Genomic DNA, 13992 nt, shown 5'->3' with positions numbered 1-13992 from the left:
AAGATCACAGACATGTACCAGCACTTGGTGTGTGGTATAGAGATGAAGTCCGGGGCTCTGTGCATGACAGGTGAGCACTCTACCAACTGAACTATATTCCAGCACAATTTTAATTATTTTGATAGAGGGCCTCACACAATGACCCTGGTGGCCTAGAATTCACTAGGTAGCTGAAGCTGACTGGGCACGATTTCTTAGCTTAGGTATTATCTCATCTGGTTTGTCAATTACCCCTTGACATGTATGTCAGAGAGGTCTTCTGCCTACTACAAACACTCATTCCCACCAATATTTCTCATTTGTTCCGTGACTTGATCTTGAATGTATGTGTGTATTTGTGTTTTTAATCACAAAAAAACATTTTTTTTCTGTGGTCAAAAATCTTTAGTTATTTCTCCAAACTCTACAGCACTAGGATTTTGGATAATGTTCAAGCAAGCATTCTTCACCACAGAGCAGAATATTCCTCCCAGTTTCCTTCTGTGCTTTTGTTTTATTTTTACATTTTAATCCTTTACCTGGATAGATTTTCACTTTGGTATAATGAAAATAACCCAAATTTAGCTTTCACTTTCACTATTTATGGAAGCTTGTGTAGTGGCAAAGGAGTAGCGCATGCCTATAATCTTAGCACCTGCGAGGTAGAGGCAGTAATACAGAGTTCAAGGTTATCCTTAGTCACACAGCAAGTTCAAAGGTAGCCTGGTCTATGTGAGACTGGGTGTGGTGGCTCATGCCTTTCTTTAATAACAGTACTGGTAGGGAGCCAGAGTTAGGCAGCTCTCTGAGTGTGAGGCTGGCCAGAGCTACATAGTAAGACCCTGTCTTGAAACGAAATTACAGAAAATGTACTAGTTAGCATGGCATACTTTACACTTGCAACACACAATGTCAGATTATGACAAGTTGATAACAGGATATTCACTGCTAAATACCAAGGCTGTATGCTTTGAATATTTACATATTTTGGTTTTTTGAGGCAGGGTTTCTCTGTTAGCCCTGGCTGTACTGGAACTTGCTTTGTAGATCAGTCCGACTTCACGTCCATCTCTAGACCTGTTGCAGTTTTCTCAGAGTGTACTTGTGATTTGAGAGATCATTTTATACCACGACAATAAAAACATTAGAAACAGAATTGAGGAGAACAGGCTAGGGATGTGGTGTAACAGGCTGGGTGCTTCCTAGCATTCATAAGCCCTTGCACATCAACAATCCCCCAGCACCACATCACCAGGGGCAGAGGCACAAGCCTGTGCTTTTACCACTGCAGAGCTGAGAGGCAAGATTAAAAAAAAAAAAAAAAAAAAAACAAACAAGGTCAACCTTGACACACTCAGTTAAATAAACAAGATTAGCCCAGGCACAGGAGATACAAAACCCAAAGCTAAACAAACCCAGGACGGTTAGGGGTGCGTGTTTAAAGAAGGTCCAAGAGAAACCAAGAATACAACTGACTTTCTCCACTCTCCAGTGAACTCAGACACCAAACTGGAGGAAAGCGGAAGGTCCACAGGTTTGTAGATAGAGGTTATGTGTGCATCAGAACAGAATCCAAAACAAAGAATACAAACACACACACACCAGGAACAGGTAACGAACAGGTAAGGTTAACGCAAAGGAAAGATGTGGTGAGTCCTCTTTCAACGTGGAAACAAATTATATGATAAAAATTTTATTTTTGCATGAAGAAATAGGAAAACCCTGTTTTAAGATAGAGCTCTGAAAGGCAGCTTGGCTAGCCTCAAATTTGAGGCACCCCTACTTCAGTCTACCCAGTGATGGGATTAGACTGTGCCACCATATCAGACTTAGAGAACATTTCCACCTAAAGATGAACAAACACCACTCCGAAAAAGACTGGTGTGTGGGGTGGGGGGATCCCAGCAATAAGGCGTAGACCAACCAAAACTTTACAGTTTTCTTTTACCTGTTTTCATGAAGCCTGGATGCTCAGCAATGTTTGAACTATTTAACAGCTTCACTGCTTTTCGATAATTGCCCCTTAAGTACTCAAAATTGCTTTTAAGAAACAGGGAGGGTGCAGACTGTAAAGAAAATATAAAAGTGATTTAAAATTTGTTTTCAGTTCTTTTTTGCATGATTGGGACTACACCGCTGTGCATGAAAGTGTTTAGGACATAAATCAATCAGCTGAATCATGCCACAGAAAACAATCTCTAAATGCTGCATGGATCTTGCTATTTAAAATACTGAAGCCTTACAGAGAACAGTCTGTGATGTGTCTACCTAAAAACACTATGACACGTGTGCATAAGAACAGAGCTTGCTCACAGAGTATTAACTGACTGTTCCCATGCACTGCAGTCTCCCGGTGCCCAGCACGATCTATGTTCAGGTGATCTTCTGCCCTAGCCCCTTACGCGGTTGGGAATACAAACACACAAGGCTGCGTCTGGCTTAACTGGAAGTCAACTGTACAGCACAAACTAAGACTTTTGTTTTAATGGTTATTGCAAAATTGATGCTAATGGTAGTTTGAATGAGAATGGCCCCCTAGACTCATATATTTGAAAACTTGATCCCTGGTTGGTAGAACCATTTGGAAAGGATGAGGTGTGGTCTTGTGAAGGAGGTGTGTCACTGTAGTCAGGCTTTGAGGTTTCAAAAGTCCACACCATTCACAGAGAGCTATTGATGCCTTGTGCTTGTGGATCAGATAGAAGCTCTCAACTACTGCTCCAGCACTATGCCTGCCTAACTGCCATGCTTCCTGCCATGCTGGTCACGGACTCTAATCCTCTGGAACTGCGAGCCCCCAAATTAAAAAATTCATTTCTTAAGTTGCTTTGGCCATGGTGTCTCCTCACAGCAGGAGAATGGTAATTTAGAGAGTGATCTTCCTTATTTTTTTTTATTTTAAAAAAGATTGTGGTGGTTTGAATAAGAATGGCCTCTATAAATCAGTGGTGGCGCATGCCTTTAATGCCAGGATTTTGGAGGCAGAGGCAGGCGTATCTCTCTTGAGTTCCACGACAGTTAGGGCTACACAAAGAAATCCCGCGGGGAGGGGATTTAGCCCCCATAGGCTCATATATTTGAATGCTTGGTCATTAGGGAGTGTCACTACTTGAAAGGGATTAGGAGGTGAGGTCTTATTGTTAGAATAGGTGTGGCCTTGTTGAAGAAATGTGTCACCAGGGATGGTCTTTGAGGCTTCAAAAGCTCAAACCAGTTCGGTGCTCTCTCTGCTGCCTGGGGATTCTGATGTAAACTCAAAGCTACTTCTCCAGTACCAGTCTGCCCATGTGCACCATTCTCCCCACCATATTGATAACCGACTAAACTTCTGAAACTGCAAGCTAGTCCCACTTAAATGCTTTCTTTTATAAAAGTTGCCTTTGGTCTCTTCACAGCAATAGAACACTGACTAAGACAAAGATGAGTTATTTTTTTAAATTATGTTGGGGGGGACAGTATGGTGGTGGTGAGGGGTGGAGGGGGAAGAACAGACATACTGAGTATGGATGTTACAGAAACCAGGATAGGATGTCAGATATCCTGGAGATGGAATTTATGGTCTTGAACTTCTGACCCTCCTGCCTCTATCACCTAAGTGTTGGTACTGTAAAACTGAGCCCCCACATCCAGGCTTTTTATTTACATATGTACTACGGAGAAATGTCTTGCTATTGTCATCTCAAGATCTTATTTTAATTATTCTATGTGGACGTGAGTGGTAGTTTGTGCACTGGAGTGCAGAATTCTGTGAGGTCAGAAAGGGTTTTAGATTCCCTGGAGCTGGAGTTACAGGCAACTGTGATCTGCCTGATGTGGGTGCTGGGAACTAAATTCATGTTGCAAGAGTAGTGAGAGACCCTAACTGCTGAGTCATCTCTCCAGTTCAGGGTGGGGGTGTTAAAATGGTTTCACTGTTGCCTAGGCTGTCCCTGAATTCCTTATCCTCCTGCCTTCACTTCTGAAGTGATAGGACTGTATCATCTGTGTGTGTGTGTGTGTGTGTGTGTGTGTGCGCGCGCGTGCGCGCGCACACGCGCGCATGTATGCACAAGCACATTTGAGAATGAACTTGAGACTAAACCCAGAGATGATTGCTGTGGAATATTAGTGTTACATTCATTCATGCTGTGGAATATTTGTTTAATGATGCAAAGATGTGTTGCATTCTTTTATGTTGCATTTGTTTAACTCTGTAAAGCTGTTTACTTTGCCTGCCTAAAATGCCTGATTGGTCTAATAAAGAGCTGAATGGCCAGTAATTAGGCAGGAAAGAGGGATTGGCAGGGCTGCCAGGCAGAGAGAATAAAAAGGAGAAATCTAGGCTCTGGAGGAGGAGGAGGAGGAGGAGAGAGAAAAGGAGGAGAGGAGGGTGCATGGGCTCAGCCAGCCCTGGAGTAAGAAGGAAAGAAAATATATAGAATAAAGAAAGATAAAAAGCCCAGAGGCAAAATGTAGTTAAAGAGAAATGGAATAATGTAAGTTACAAAAGCTAGCTAGAAACAAGCCAAACTAAGGCTGGGCATTCATGAGTAAGAATAAGTCTGGGAGCAGGTGATGGGCCACCAAAGAGCAAAGAGTGAAAAGCCAACTATAGAAGACTGCTTGCTAGGCTAGTGCTCAGTGCTCTATCACTGAGCTATCCCCAGCGTTTCTCATTACTTAGGACTCAAGTTTACCTTTCACCTAATAACCAATAACCAGTTATAAAGGGAAATCATATTACTGTATGAAAGGAAGAAGGTTCAAACAGCAAGTTTTGTTTGTAGGCACTACTCTTTCTATCCCGCAATTGTTTTTTTGGATTTCAGACCACTGTCACTAAATCTTCACACTGTCTGGCCTCCAGAGAGTGCTGATTCAGAGTGCAATCACACACAGAGGTCTGGACACTGGAGTTTGAAAACCTCCATCCCAGCATTTACTCACTGGCTCATAAACATGCTCTCCTTCTATGGTCTAGTTCTCCCTCTCTCTCAGCCTTCTGTTGGCCCAGAGATGATCTGGGCACTAAGAAATCATAATCTCAGGATTATGATCTACATTATGATCTAGGCGGAGCCACTTCCAAGTCAAGTATTCATGGCCTTGGGTATAAGCAGTAAACTATACAACAATCACCAATTATTTTATATATCTATTAAGGGTTTTTTTTCCAAGACAGTTTCTCTGTGTTGGAATTAAAGGTGTGTGCTGCCACAATCAATTTTTAAAAACAAATATGTATAGGTGCACACACCTGTGTGCTGAGGCCACAAGAGAATAGGTAGCCTACCCTCTCTCCCTGTTCTGTTGAGACAGGCTCTCCCTGAACCTGAAGTCTGTGTTTTCAATGGTAGGCTGGAAGCCCGCAAGCCCAGAATCTTCCTGGACCCCTCAGAACTTGGGTTAGAGGCATGTACTTTACCACTAAGCCACCCCTCACCGAAAACTAACAAGTCCTCAGTCTAAATAGAAAAGTCAGAAACTGACACAAGAAAAAGTTCAGAAGGAACTTACATTTCCAGCTGTGTTCATGACAGACTTGATTTCCCGTTTGCACGCCTTTAGGGACTTCATTTGGATGTATGCTCTGACTTTGTACTGTCAAGGAGGAAGGGAGAGGTGTACAAGGGTGGGTCATTTACACATGCTCAAGTTCTAGTTTCCAGTGCAGGACACTAGCTCTCTCTGCTTACAACACAGTCAAATTCCAGTCACATGCAATGCATCTTATAAATTACCTTAAATATTTGTTTTCTTTTCTTTTTTGTGGTGCTAGGGACAGAATCTAAGGTGTTGTGCATTGTAGACAATAATTCTACTCCTGAGCAAAAAAAAAAAACCCCTACAAATCTACATCTGCATAATTTTAAATTTTCATATATTGACTTATCATATATCCTATGTTATTTCAAAGTTCTATAAAGTAACTTAAAGAAGTTTTACATATATATAAAGTAAAATGTATTTGGAGGGAAAACTATACTTCTAAACTACAAGTCTTCCAAGCTGAGTAAACACACTGCCTTGAACTAGTGTTCTTCTCACACTGCTTCAGCGCATGTCCACCCTTTGAATATACACTACCTGGTGTATCTTGGATTTTGCAGCCTCTATTAGCGCTCCACTCTCAGCCTTAGGATTAGATCCATCTTTGTTGCTGTTATTGCCAGTCTGTATAATAGTGAACAAAGTCAATCAAATAGTTATGACCATAATTGATTTTCAAGTGTGCTACGTACAAAGTGCTCAAGTCAAGTAGCCCTCGGTCATTTTCAAACTGAACCTGCTGCAGAGCCCACTCCGAGGGACTATGGGTCAGGTCAGCACGGCATTCCTAACAAGAAACTCTCTGATGAACATAACTATGGATGTCACTCAGACTAGCTCTCTAGAACCCAAGACACACTCTGCCTTCTTACACCCTCCTCTGTCAGAATCCTACCTCATCACTGAGTCCTGACTTCCCAAGGAAGTACTCCATTTCCCACCCACTTCCCCTCTAATGAGCTCACCCCATCATTTCAGTACCACCATTCATCCCCTTTGTGCTGTTTCCTCGATTAGGACAGTTACTCTGCTCCATCCCTCCTTTTCTGACTGGTCAATCTGCATAGTCAAATCAAACACTCAATTCCTGGAGATTCTCTAATTTTCTTCCTCTCTCCCCATGACCTCACTGTACTCCATCCATCCCTTCCCTACAGAGGGCCCCAAGGACAAGGGCTCAGTGTTCCTACTGTCAGATTAGAACCTACCACACATAGACATGCTGTGGTATACTGTTCTTGTACCCTGTAAAGATTTGTCACTCGTATTGGTTTAATAAAACTCAGATTGGCTGGGTGGTGGTGGCACACACTTTTAATCCCAGCACTTGCACTCGGGAGGCAGAGACAGGCAGATCTCTGTGAGTTCAAGGCTAGCTTGGTCTACAAGAGCTAGTTCCAGGAAAGGCTCCAAAGCTACAGAGAAACCCTGTCTTAAAAAACCCAAAAATAAATAAGTAAGTAAGTAAGTAAGTAAGTAAAACAAAACACTGATTGGCCAGGAGCCAGGCAGGAAGTATAAGCAGGGCAACCAGATTAGAAGAATTCTGGGAAGAAGAAAGGCTCAGTCTGCAGCTGCTACTAAGACGCAGAGGAAGCAAGATGAAAATTCTGCACTGAGAAAAGATACCAAGTCATGTGGCTAAACATAGATAAGAATTATGGGTTAATTTAAGTTCTAAGAGCTAGTTAATAATAAGCCTGAGCTAACAGGCCAACCAGTCTATAATTAATGTAAGTCTCTGTGTGTTTCTTTGGGACTGAATGGCTGTGGGACCAGGTGGGGACATAAACTTCCATCTACATATATATATATATATATGTGTATATATATATATATACACATCTACATATGTATATATATATACACACACTGAACTAAGGTCTACTTCAACAAATTCTACAAGTACCAAATATGAAAATGAAATATTATACAACACAAAGTTTAGGAAGATTGCTAAGAGCAATCAGTTGGAATCTCTTAATCCACCTGTTGGGGTTGAAAATGTAGACCATGCAGATGTTAGTAAAAGAAAAATTTTTAAAAGGCAGTTTATAAGGATTAGACAGATAGTACAGCTTCTGTGAATCACACTCCATAAAGCTGCTAGGATACTATCCCACATGACAGACATGGGGCACACTTTTTAAGTCTCAGTCTGACGCTTGGGAACTCACCTCGTTCTTCCCGTTTTTGTTGCTGCTGCCCTGTGATATCATTTTTTCTAGGACAGCAAGAAGATGCAGAGCTTTCTCAGCTTGGTGGGTTAATATATACAAGTCTACAAGCAGAAAGCACACTGCTTGGGCAAATTTTTCTTCTGACAAAACAAACACACAAACAAATAGGAAAGGTTACAATCTAAGGTTGAGCATACACCTCTGCTTACTCCTAAACAGGACACAGAGCTCTTCAAAACAAAGCACATCTTCATTCAAACAAAGAATGTTACTAAAGCCATGAAAGAAAGCAGCATCCTTTCCTGGTGCTGCCATTGTTCTAGTGGGTTCTCCAGGCCTCATTCAGGTAGTCAGCGAATAGTCTTTTACAGTCTTCCTAGAGGCAGCCATGTAGTAGGAAGAAGCCTTAATTCAAGCATTTGCTTCAATACTTATTAATACACAATACCTCTGCATACCACTTAACTTCCAATTTTTATCTATTTTAGTATGACTGTATACATGTGTGCATGTGTATTTTTCCAAACATATGTGTACACAGAGTATGTGTGGAAGGTCAGAGGCTTTGCTTGATTACTGCATCTAAAAGTCTCTATTTAATCAACTTCTATCTTCTTACCTGATTTTAGCACTATTCCATAGCATTCAACTACTCCTATGAGAGTGACAAGGATAATGATTTCCTCTGTTAAGCTCACTGAAATGTCCCCTACATTGCAAAGCCAGGCCTGGCTCATAGCATTGGTGTGTGCACTCAATAAATGTGCTTTGTGTAGAGCATGCATATCAGGGCTCCAACCTGCACAGATACTCTAGAAGAAGCACAGCTACAAAGATGGCAGAAAGCTCAATGTCTGTGGGAGAGGAGAGGAGACAGCCACAAAGCATTTATTTTAGGGCAGTGATTGTACTCTATATACCCAGATGCACAAAGTACAACAGGAGTAAATCCTGACGTAAGCTATGGACGCTGTGGGACTGTGATGTGTCACTGTGGCTCATCCACTGTAACTTACCAATTGGGCAGCTGCTATGAGTTACAAATGTTGATGAGGAAGGCAATAGGAACGAGCTGCGCTTTCCTCTCAATTTTGCTATGAATCCAAAACTGCTCAAATATAACCAAAACCAAAACAAAAAAAAAAAACCCAACTAGTAAAAAGTAAACAATTTAGCTGAATATGATGCTGCACGCCTTTCATCCCAGCACTCAGGCGAGGCAGGCAGACCTCGGACAGTTCTAGGTCAGGCTGGTCCACGTAGCAAGTTCCAGGTCAGTCAGGGCTACACAGTGAGATACTGTCTCAAAAATAAAGGCGAGAGAGGTGGCTCAAAGGTTAAGAAAGCTTGCTGCTCTTCCAGAGGATCCGAGTTCCTAGCACCCACATCAGGCAGCTTACAATTGCCTGTAACTCCAGCTCTAACTTCTAGATATCCGTACTCATGTGCATACACCCATACATAGACACACCTCCAACACATATCATTTAAAAAGTACTTAAGCCAGGCGATGGTGGTGCATGCCTTTAATCCCAGCACTCGAGAGGCAGAGGCAGGCGGATCTCTGTGAGTTCGAGGCCAGCCTAGTCTACAAGCGCTAGTTCCAGGACAGGCTCCAAAGTTACAGAGAAACCTTGTCTCGAAAAACCAAATAAAAAATAAAAATAAAAAGTACTTAAAAATATAAATAAATGAAAACTTTTAAATAGAAAAATTAATTACAATAATTTTCAAAAAAATAAATAGATCCGTATGACTTACACGGAATTTTATGTTCTCTTAGCCATAGTAGAGCTCAACAGCATTTTGTGAACTGTTGGCAGAATTCAGATAAGCTCTGCCAATGCTTTCTAGCACACAGTGGGGAGCAATTCTGACAGATAGCTTCATGAAGGGACTTAGCCCCTAATATACAGTCCCTACCACTCCCTCTCTCCTGGCAAGCCTACCAGTCACCAAGCCATCAGAAGTGAAAGACAGGGAACTCAAAATGGTTCCCTAGAGTCATTTACCAACTGCTCACCAAGCTGTCAGAGGGCCCTACATAGCCTCTTCCCAAGTGCCACAGGGGCAGAAGCACACTCCACCACCTGCTGTATAGGAACCACCAATAGACCGGGGTTCGCAGCTTCTGAGTCCCCTTAATGGTCTGATCTAACAGAAAGCGCAGACTTCCTATGGACTGGAGAGCACTGGTGCTCTTAACCACACACCAGCAGCTGTTTATCTGCTAGCTTCTTTCTGCTCAATAGCACCCACCTTTCCCAATTCTTAAGGCTAGCATCAGAGTGCAAACACAAACCCCTATTTGCTCTCTGCATGCACAAATTTCAGCAGGGCAACAGAGAAATAAAATACTACACTGTCTTTCTGCTTTTTTGAGACAGGGTTTCTCTGTAGCTTTGAAGCCTGTCCCAGAACTAGCTCCTGTAGACCAGACTGGCCTCAAAGTCACAGTGATTCACCTGCCTCTGCCTCCCGAGTGCTGGGATTAAAGGTGTGTGCCACCACTGCCCGGCTCCAAAATGGCCTTTTAAAAATGTTTACTTTAGACACATAAATGTTTTGACTGTGTGTATGTATGTGTATGCCTGGTGTATGCTGAGGCCAAATGTAGGGCTGGGAGGCAAACCCACATTCTCTACAAGAGCATAAGTACTCCAAAACACTGAGCCATCTCTCCAACCCACCCCCATCTCTTTTTCAAGTACATTATGGTAAAAGGGCTCCAAAATAAGGTAGTATTTAAGAGGAAAGAAAAGACAAACATCTTTCTACTATCTAACAGTTCATTCCTTCCCTTCCCCTCTTCCTACCTTCCTTCCTTTTTGATAGGGTCTCATGAAACCCAGGTCTCAAACCCAGTATGTGTCAGAGGATGACCTTGAACACCTGGTCCACCAGATGCTAGGTTTACAGGCATGTGACAGCATATGGGGCACCTTTAAAACTCAGGTGACGGGGCTGGAGAGATGGCTCAGTGGTTAAGAGCACTGACTGCTCTTCCAGAGGTCCTGAGTTCAATTCCCAGCAATCACATGGTGGCTCACAGACATCTATAATGAGATCTGGTGCCCTCTTCTGGTGTGTGGGCATACATGGAAGGAATGCTGTCTACATAATAAATAAATCTTTAAAAAAAAAAGATCATATATTTTAAAAAAAAACTCAGGTGAGGAGGAGTGCTAAAGGAAACTGGACTTCTCTAATGTCATACAAGCTTATCTGGTCTAAAATCAAATTGAGAAAGGTTGAAACAGCTTTATTTTTGGTCATTTTATATGTGTGTGCTCAGGTATGCAGTTGAATGTGAGTACATGTGTGTGGAAGACAGGAATTTTTGTGGTCGTTCCTTAGTGAACCTTCATGTATGTCTGTGCACCATATGCATGCCCGGTGCCTGAGGAGGTCAGAAGAGGGCATCAGATCTTCTGAGAGTGACAGATGATTGTGAGCAGCTATGTGGGTGCTGGGAATTAAACTCATGTCCTAGGAGAATAGCCAGTGCTCTTAACTACTGAGTTATCTCTCCAGCCCGACTCTAGTACTGAGACAGGTATTTCAATAGCCTAGAGCTTCTTAAGTAGGTCAGGCTACCCAGCCAGCAAACTCAAGGGATCCACCTGTATATTACAGGCACACACTACTACACTCAGCTGTCTTCACATGGGCTCTAGGCAGTGAACTCAGGTCCTTACACTTGCAAGGCAAGCAGTTCACTGACTGAGCTATTCCCTTTAAATGCTGACAGATAGCTTTAACTTAGGTCATCTAGATAAAAAAACACTAGAGAATTTTGCAAGTAAGAGTGGATGAGATTTCTGGCTTGACAGATAACATACCAAAAGGTTCTATGAACTGATAAAGCTTTTCACCAACAGATATGGCCTCTGTATACTGCCGCAGATGATAAAGAATGACTGCTTGATTATAATACAACATGCTGTTTTCAACGTCATCTAATCCATCCATCTCTTCAACAGCTGAGTGGACCTACAAAACAATCCAGACAGAATGTGCTCTAACAACAGTACAACAGACTGCAAAAGTCAAAGACCTCAGCTGGATGTGTGGCACACCCCTATAATCTCAGCCCCTAAAAAGCTGAGGTAGTACCAGTGTAAATTCAAGATCAGCCCAGGCAATAGTGAGTTTCAGGCTAGCTTCCGAATAGCTGTGAGCGCAGATGTGCATTACCATGCCCAGCTCTAGCACATCTTACTTTCCTACATCTCAACAGTACCTTCACCAGGCTGGGGACACACACTCCTAATCCCAACACTGAGAGGACCAGACAGGCAGATTCCTGAGTTCGAGGCCAGCCTGGTCTATAGAATGAGTTCCAGGACAGTCATGGAGAAACCTGTCTCAAAAACAAAATACAAAACAACAAAAAATAGTATCTTCAGGTTTTTATTTTTTTTTTTTAGTTTTTCGAAACAGGATTTCACTGTAGCTTTGGAGCCTGTCCTGGAACTAGCTCTTGTGGACCAGGCTGGCCTCGAACTCACAGAGATCCGCCTACCTCTGCCTCCCGAATGCTGGAATTAAAGGCGTGTGCCACCACTGCCTGGCTCATATTTTTAATTTTTTTTAAAAAAAATTTACTTATTTATATTTTATATACGAGTGCTCTGCATGTATACCTGCAGGTCAGAAGAGGGCATCAGGTGTTATTAAGATGGTTGTGATGCTGGGAATTGAACTCAGGTCCTCTAGAAGAGCAGCCACTGCTCTTAACTGCTGAGCCATTTCTCCAGCCCATATTTCCACTTTTTAAAATAAGATTTCTGAGATGGGTCTCATTCTATAGCCCAGGAGGACCGCAAACACACAGCAATCCTCCTGCCTCATCTTAACAAGTGAAGGGATTATAGACTAGGTTTGCATTTTATTTATTTATTTTTTTTAAAATATTTATTTATTTATTATGTATACAATATTCTTTCTGTCTGTGTATATGCCTGCAGGCCAGAAGAGGACACCAGACCTCATTACAGATGGTTGTGAGCCACCATGTGGTTGCTGGGAATTGAACTCAGGACCCCTGGAAGAGCAGGCAATGCTCTTAACCACTGAGCCATCTCTCCAGCCCCCTAGGTTTGCATTTTATTTCCACTGTTTTTCTTGTCTGTTTGGAACAGGATCTCATTATATAGCTGTGGCAGTCCTTGAAATCAGAGAAATCAACTCAGTAAGCCCTGAGTGTTGGGGTTAAAGACATGCACACGCCTGGCTTACTTGTGGGTCTTTTTTTTTTTTTTTTCTGAGAAAGGGTCTCCTTGTAGCCCTCCTGGCTTGGTCTAGAACTCATTTTGTGAACCAGGCTGCCTTGAATCTCTTTTCATTTCAAAACAAATCTCTAATTATGTATACCACACATAACTAAAATTCTAGTCACACTAAAACTAACATCTCTTTGCCATCATAAAAACTAAAATGAATAATCATATAACATTATAAGATTAATTCTGACTGACATTTCCCCAAATCATGCAGTGGTTTAGTAAAAATGGATCCAACACCTTTGGTGTGGCTGATGGCATGGAACCTAAACTTCGCAGAAGAGTGGCTCACAATCAGACTTCAGCCACACAAACGGTTGAGCAAGACATGGCCGGGGAGTTCACAGGGTGGGAAGACCCTGGCTGACCAGCAGCTCAAGGGAGCTCACTCGTCAGTACTTATTCAGCCACTGCCTTCGTATTAAAAGGTGTCTTAAATAGCGAAAACTCATTTCCAAAGACAGGCAGCCCTTCTTGTAATATTAGTTTATTTGATTTGAAAATTTCTATTATTGTGTGATCAAGTGTAGAAAACCCCTATGAAAGCTAGAAGCCGACATCACATCCTCTATTGCTCTCCATCCTTTTGAGACAGAGTTTCTCACTGGCTTTGGCTGGTCAATGCCTCCCCAGTGCTGGGACTGGAGTAATAACTAAGTCCAAACAAAACTTGTAGCAACAAAGGATTCGAGAAGTAGAAATTCTGTCTTTAATATCAAGTAAGAAATCACATTTATTTTCCTTAACTATTTGTATTTCACAACACAACAAATTTTTACACTTAAATTCATTTATCACCTGATTCTTCAGCTGGTTAAGTGTTTGTCTCAAATTATCTGTTGTTGTTTGATTGTTTTTAAAAAATTCAGCTACTGCTGTATTCAAAATTATTTTGTAATCATCTTTGTTTATATCTTGGAGACTGGCAAGGTGTTGCAGACAGGCATCATAATTTCCAGACTAAAAAGAAAAGACAAACAAAACCACACATATATACACACAAAATTCCATATTAGCTT

At 41.9% G+C, this 13992-nt stretch overlaps 1 protein-coding gene across 7 annotated transcripts in view; it reads right to left on the bottom strand.

The window, feature by feature from the left end:
- Positions 1–13992, bottom strand: part of Cnot10 (CCR4-NOT transcription complex subunit 10) — a 49056-nt gene that overhangs the window by 27034 nt on the left and 8030 nt on the right. For all 7 annotated transcript variants that reach the window (XM_048423223.3, XM_048423225.3, XM_048423224.3 and 4 more), the window contains exons 3-8: positions 13772–13933; positions 11531–11681; positions 7686–7828; positions 6046–6132; positions 5476–5559; positions 1928–2045 (exon numbers count right to left, since the gene is read on the bottom strand). In XM_048423223.3, the coding sequence (XP_048279180.1) occupies positions 1928–2045; positions 5476–5559; positions 6046–6132; positions 7686–7828; positions 11531–11681; positions 13772–13933 (745 nt within the window). The remainder of the gene's footprint in view (positions 1–1927; positions 2046–5475; positions 5560–6045; positions 6133–7685; positions 7829–11530; positions 11682–13771; positions 13934–13992) is intronic.

The sequence above is a fragment of the Myodes glareolus genome, chromosome 4 (genome assembly GCF_982192425.1).
Source record: "Myodes glareolus chromosome 4, mMyoGla1.1, whole genome shotgun sequence".
NCBI classification, from domain to species: Eukaryota; Metazoa; Chordata; class Mammalia; order Rodentia; family Cricetidae; genus Myodes; species Myodes glareolus.
Note: the sequence above shows the minus strand (reverse complement) of the source record. Positions and strands in the feature narration are given on the sequence as shown.